At 41.8% G+C, this 6,950-nt stretch overlaps 1 protein-coding gene across 1 annotated transcript in view; it reads right to left on the bottom strand.

The window, feature by feature from the left end:
* Nucleotides 1–731: 731 nt before the first annotated feature.
* The window catches only part of LYST (lysosomal trafficking regulator), a 162,412-nt gene continuing 156,193 nt past the window's right edge, over nt 732–6,950 (bottom strand). Inside the window, exons 51-53 of the mRNA XM_080918294.1 lie at nt 3,821–3,977; nt 3,358–3,429; nt 732–2,428 (exon numbers count right to left, since the gene is read on the bottom strand). Coding sequence (XP_080774420.1) covers nt 2,290–2,428; nt 3,358–3,429; nt 3,821–3,977 — 368 coding nt within the window. The 3' untranslated portion in view covers nt 732–2,289. The remainder of the gene's footprint in view (nt 2,429–3,357; nt 3,430–3,820; nt 3,978–6,950) is intronic.

Raw genomic sequence — 6,950 nt, 5'->3', positions numbered from 1 at the left:
TTAGAGGGCGATTGGTCTCGCTGGCCAAAAACTAACAGGGAGGTTTGTGTTTAGTAACTCTAAGGCTTCTTGGAGTGTTCTTGCACGGTGTGTGTGTGTGTGTGTGTGTGTGTGTGTGTGTGTGTGTGTGTGTGTAGGGGAAGGAGGGAGGGAGGGAACGGGACGGGAATGGGGAGAGAGATAAGGACAGGAAGAGACCAGTGACTCAGCTATTTTCCAGCCTACATCGAGGTCCTGTGGCCAGACTCTAAATGAGTCTTAGCAGTCTTGGGGTGCCTGAGGGCAGACGGGCTGTACTTCAGTAACAGCACTGGCTTCTTTGCTTCTGGGAAGACTCAGTGCCCACTGAGCTGCCATAAAGCCCAACTGAAGGTGCAGACGTCACAGGCCCTGGCTCATGCGTTATTACTGTATATGGGGCTCTTAATCTAATCCACTGGCCACATGGCATCCGTGTTTGCCAGCATGGCTGCAGCCATACAGCCCCATCTAGGGTCCCTACTTGTACCAGCAGTGACCTACGGCTTGCTTGTTGGTTCCGTTCCTTGAGAAGGACACTGGTCCTGGCACAGCCAGTGACTAGTTCAGGACTTCCAGATACACCTTGCTCTGCAGCCGCCATGGACTGAGATCTGGTCATAATTCACAAGTCATATATTAGGTACAGGTTTAGTCTATTTTTAGCAAGTTTATTTCCAAACTGAAGTGGCAGTGTGTAAAAGGTAACAGCATGTGATGACTTCCAGGAATGTGTGCTATAACATGCATGTTACAAAGCGTTTCCAATATATACATACTAGGTTTCATGCTCAATAAATAATCCCCCCAATGCATTTTTATCTTTACATAAAAATAGAATATTGCACACTTAACAAGACCAGATATTTTGCATATTTTTGTCTTTAGATAAATGATGAACTTGGCCCTTAAAAAAAGCCAAGACTGCATAGCATCCCTATTCTAATAGGAGACTAACTCAAAGTTCTCAGTAAAAAATGAAAGCTAGACATTAGCTGAATTTTTAAAAACAAATCAATCACTTCAACGTGAGTAGGAGTGATGTCATCTCTGCTCTGAGTGGACTTTAGGAGTAACACGTGGCCCATGTCAATATGACCTAAGGGTCCCATGAGGCCCTGCTCTCCCTGTGCCTGTCCCTCAGCAGAGACTCTGGAATTGCATCTTGTGGATATAAGCAGAATGTTTTACAAAGTCTGGAAGTTACAAAAGTAGTTCTGTAAACATTGTATGAATTAGATTTCCATAACAAATGCACAAGTCGTTTATAGGCAGCAACACATGCTTCTATCCCACGCTGATATTTCTGAGCCTACACAACAGTTTTCAAAGCCATTAAAGCAGCACCTCCAGTAAAAGCCCAGTGGTCCCAGAGTGGCAAGCATGGCATCCAGAGCAGGGTCACTGTCACATGCCACCTTCCCTAGGATGCTGAGATGGGAGCTTATCAGGAACAAGTAAAACTGGTTCCTGAACCAGGTAACTTGTCTGCACAGTGCTGTCTCCCAGTAGAACACTTTCCTAGCTGCTGATCCACCACACTGTTCACACTGTAGAGTGCCGTGGGAGCTTCTGGGTGTCAGACGGACTGTTAACGGCAGGTGCTAAAAGACTTACCATTATATTTGAAAATAAGCCACTGAACCAAGGGTACTGATACCTAGTGTTATGGATTTTAGGTAGAAGCCTGTGAGGAACTGGGACGTGAGGAAATCAAAAGTACCTGAAGCTCTTGCCCCTGGCTCTCCTCTGGGCAGAGGACAAAAGCAAAATCAGCCCAATGTGGTGCAGCAGTGGCTCACGCTCTGCTCAGATATGCTGGAAGGGATTTGGTCCAGAGGTACCTACTAAACAGCTTGCTTCCTGAATCCTGAAAAGTCCTCACTTTTCCTTTTATTGGGTGTGTATTTGTTGGGATATACCAGAGACTTTTAAAATATAATGTTTAGCATTTTAGATAATTAACTAATTTAAATTCTGCTCTTTCTTTTTGAAAAAGAACAGAGACCCTGATTTTGGGATTCAGCATACCTTTTGGGGGAAAAAGCAACAAGATTCTGACTTTCGTTTGCCTGGAAAGATCTGAAACTTGTTGGCTAGTGCGTGCAGACCCCGCCTCCCAGAGCATCACTGAATGAGGCAGGGTTTCCCTCAGCATCACGGAGGCTGGAGAAATGCGCACAGAGGGACAGAGGGACAGGCGTCATTCTGCGTAGTCATCTGCTTCCGAAGTGGGTGGAGTTAGGCTCATGTCCTGGGGGGCCGTCCCCCTCATCCTGCTGCGTAGCTGCTGAGGAAAGAGTAGAACATGGGCTGCTTCACTCGCTGCTGGTCCTTCCTGCACCATGCAATCACTGTCCCGTCACTGTTGGCCGTGTACAAATGGTGGCCATCACACGAAAATGTCAGGCTGTGAAAAGCAAACGCATTTGTACAGATCAGTTCTTAACGCACACACGGAGATGCCGAAACTAAGGCATTTCCACTCCAGAGAATCATTAATGAGAAGGACGGGGAGCCAACTGTCTGACTGGTTCTGACTGGTTCTGGCTGACTGATTCTGATATAGTCACCCCTAAAAAGGCTCAGGTTCAGTCTAGCTAGAATAAAACTTGAGCACTAGAGCTTCGGCCCCTGGGTGGGAGAAACTTTACAAAGATATCACAGTATTGTATTTTGCCTTTAAAAATCAAATGGCATTATGTTTTTGATTCATTTGGACAGGGTCACTCTATGTAGTCCTGGGTATCCAGGAATGTGCTCTGTAGACCAGGCTGCCTGGAACACAGATCCACCTGCCTCTGCATCCCAGGGGCTGGGTAAAACGTGCGTGCTGCCATACCCAGGCCTTAAGTGACAGTTATTTTAAAGATAGACTTTGCTTTTCTGGAGAAAAAAAGGTAAAACAATGTATAGTGTAATTAATAGATAACTTAGGTTCATTAAAATTTAAATTCAGTACAATCAAAATAAATTTATTTAAATTAAGTAAATATTACAACTACTAGTTAAGTTTGAACGGCAAATGTGTAGCCACATTAAGGGTGACTGGCGTTTGTTGTATCAGGCAAATCCCTGTGGCAGCCAGTCACATGACTGTCACTGCAAAGGTGGAAGTGGAAAGAACAGTTCCTATGGCTCCTGAGGCTTCCCAGCATAGAGCCCACCTGCCTTCCACACGGCAAGGCTGTTGGCTTGCTGCTGCTAACAGGGAATTTGCTCCATGGTAAGAGGGTGGCCTTTCATGAAGCCTTCATACCTGAATTCTTTGAGTGTATATGTTTTAACTTTAGAAAAAAATTTATTTTATGAAGAATAAAAGGTAGGTGTAGATCTTACCTTATGATAGGCTTATTTGATTTGGGAAATGTAATTTCTCTCACAGGCTTCAAGTCCCATGTGCTCCATAACCTAGAGGAAAGAAAAGTCATCATTCAACCATGCAAACTAAAACTGTGTGCTTGAGTGTGGGTGCAGACACACACACACACACACACACGCACACACACACACACACACAGTTTGCTGAGTTACAGGATAACCTACTACAAAGGATGGGAAGCCTGCAGGGGTTGCAGGTGGAAACAGGGAATGCTTTGCTTACTTTCATATGGTTACTATTTTATAGTTAATACTCCCAAACTCCACTAGCTTTACCACTTAGAAATACAACAGGAATAAAGACCTATATCCAAAGTGACTTTAAATATCTAAGTATTATATATTAATGTGTGTAGACATTGAAAGCCATCTCTCAAACTGCAGTGATCCACAACTGGGTGAGAGTCAAGTCCTCTCTTACCTTACGATGCCATTTTCTAATCCCCCAGCAATGACATTGATGGATACACCTTCAGGCTGGTTGGAGAAAGCCACAGAACAAATGATCTCTCTGCAGTGGACGTGTCCAACAAGGTCCCCATTCACTGTCCAGAGTCTCAAGTCACTGCCCCCTCCAGCTGAAACACCAAAGCAGACCACAGATCACTACACAGCCCTGGAACATCCATAAGGACCAGCCTCGCTTGCTCGCTGATGCGGCTCACAGAGACCACTGGTTAATGACTCTGAATTACTACACAGGGAGTTGGCATGGTCTTACATATTTGGTCCTCTGTGCACAGTGACCACGGATGAAGAGAAACAGTGAGGAGGGAAATGAATCATGAATCTTTGTATGATTACATTTCTGTGTACAAACTGGTAAATCTTAATTATGTTCAAAAGTACTGAGAATGCAATTCTTGAAAAGAGAGAAAAATATTCTGTAAAATCCTCAGGAGGAAGCTACTTGACGGAGCTGGGGAGATGGCTCAGTGAGTCAAATGCTGTGTAAGAATAAGGCACAGAGTCCAGATCCCCAGCAACTACATAAAAGCCAGGTTCATGCACGTATCCAGGGCTGGGGAGGCAAACCTAGGCAGACTCTTGGGAACTGCTGGCTAATGAATCTGGGTGAAAGGATGAGCTCTGATGGGTAAAACTGAGAGACCCTCTCTTAAAAAATAAGAGGAAGAGTAATAAAAATATTCAAAGTCAATTAAAAATGGCCAAAAGTAGTCAAGGCATAACAGTTTAGAAATGCTTTGAATAGGTAATCTTTAAAGGCATCAGAAGTCCACAGAATATGACTTTTATGGACATTTCTTCATTAAAGATCATTTGACTGGAGACTTGTCTGCTACAGACATCACTCCTTTCTTAGATTCTGAGAGGAAATTGAGAATCAATGGAGTTGCTCCAATTGTGGTGAGACAGCCACTAGGCAAGAGTTGCCTATTTCATCTACAGACAAAATGCTGTCCAGAAAAAGTACAAACTATGCCTCAAGAGCTAAGAAGATAGCCTTGTGGCAAGTTTTGGCATTTAAAAATCATTATGTCTAATCTATACACACCAAGAAAACTTTGACTATTTCCATGTTACGTTTTGTTTTACATGTACTTTATGCTTATGATAACTAGTAAGATTTCAATGCATACTATCAAACCTTTAAAAAAACTAAGTACTGACAAAAATATGTTCATATAGTTTTATGCCAAAATGCTTTTTAAAAATCTGTACATGTATCTCTCTTTTTAAAATAAAGTTTTAAGAAAAAAAACAAACTATGCAGAATAGTTGACTGATAATCTCTGCCAATACAGGGTAACCAGCTCTTCAAAATTCTGCATTACAGAGGTCAGAAGACTGAAGACTGATGCGCCTATGTTTTGAGGAATGAGGGAGTATCCAGGTGATCAGGGGTCTCTATTAATAGGCTAAATTTTAGAAGCTATGTTTTGTACTTCTCAGGTAATATTAGTTATTTTTGAATTTCTGATGGGGTTGAAGATTAATTATAGTCTTATAGCCTACCCAGGCTGTTTAACATTGAGAAAACATATTTATTTGGATAGTTTTCAGATAGCATACAAGCTAGCCAAGACATAACATATAGATTTTAAGCCTTTCTTAAGTTAGGATATATAACAAAGTGTTCTATTTAGTTGACAAAAATGATGGACTGGGTTTTAGGTGTATTTTGTACTTTGTAAATACAGAATGGTAAGAGTTGTGAAGGAAAAGTTCCTTTTTAATTGGACAGAAAGGGTGAAATGTAGCAAGAACCTTCCCCTTATGAATAAAGATTTCAGGGGAACAATCACTGGGTGAGGAATAGGCAGGACTTCTGGGTCGAAGAAAGGAAGAGGAGAGGCAGAAGAAAGATACTTCCTTTTGGATGGGAAAGACGATGGAGACAAAATGTAGGTAGGAGAGGCCCCCGATTCATGTGGTAGATCTGTTGGGATCCAGTACCAGAGGATGTATAACTTAGAATGGCTTACAAATTAGAATGCTAGTTGCTGCACCCAGCAATTGCTGTTACCTGTTGATTCTAAACTAAAGAGAAAAAGAAAGGAAGGAAGGAAGGAAGGAGGGAAGGAAGGAAGGAAGAAGAACAGGCTTCTAGGGCAGATTCTATGCCATGCACATACTCTTGCAGTTTCCTTAGTGCCATTGTGACTTCTAATTGTAGAACATGGTTTGGGAGATGCAGGGGACAGTAAGTTAAAAGAGAACCATCTTGTAAAAAAATACATTAAAAATTTAAATTGTATGTGGTGTATACCCATTAATGCATTACCTATGGAGCTCAGAGGCACCAGATCCCCTGGAGCTGGGGTTATGCTTGACATGGGTAATGGGAACCAAACTTGAGTCCACTGCAAGAGTAGTTCACACTTTTAAGCCCTGTATCATCTCCCCAGCCCTGAGAAACACCTTTTTGCTCATGGTTCATAGCTATTTCATGGCTTAACTGTTCAAAATGAAAAGTCTAAACCTGGACCTGATGTCCTAAAGTATGACATATAATTTATCAGTCAAGACAGCTTACTTAGCACCTTAAGACAACCCAGAACCAAACTCATCTGTTTAAAACTATATGTAGCAAATTGAGAGACCATTATCCCATACCACATTGCTTTCAAGTAAAACTTAACACATTAACTGAAAGTTGTAAGGTTGGGGCATCTCTGTTCATATACACAGTCTTGAAAATTAAAAGAAGTTGGAGAACCAGCTGGCCCTGATTCTTAGAACACTGCCCTAACTTCACAATGACAGTCTAGTAGATGGCTGGTCATGCATATCCATCATCATCTAAAGACATGCATTCTGATCCAAAGATAGAATAGTTAAAGACCGAGAAAACTGATTACTATATTTTCATGATTTACTTCAATTTTGAAACCATAAAAATCACATCCCATAATAAGAACTGGAGAACTGAAAATTTTGGTTTCAAGTCTACTTAGATATATCCACTGAAAGGTCACAATTTTTTGTAGGCTACATTTTATGATTTTATTCCATTTGGGTGCTATAAGCAAAAAGGAGACCAGTATGGTTCATGGACTGCAAGTGTGGTCTGTCTTTTAAAAAAGTAT

The sequence above is a fragment of the Micromys minutus genome, assembly GCF_963924665.1.
Source record: "Micromys minutus genome assembly, chromosome: 6".
Taxonomy (NCBI): Eukaryota; Metazoa; Chordata; class Mammalia; order Rodentia; family Muridae; genus Micromys; species Micromys minutus.
Note: the sequence above shows the minus strand (reverse complement) of the source record. Positions and strands in the feature narration are given on the sequence as shown.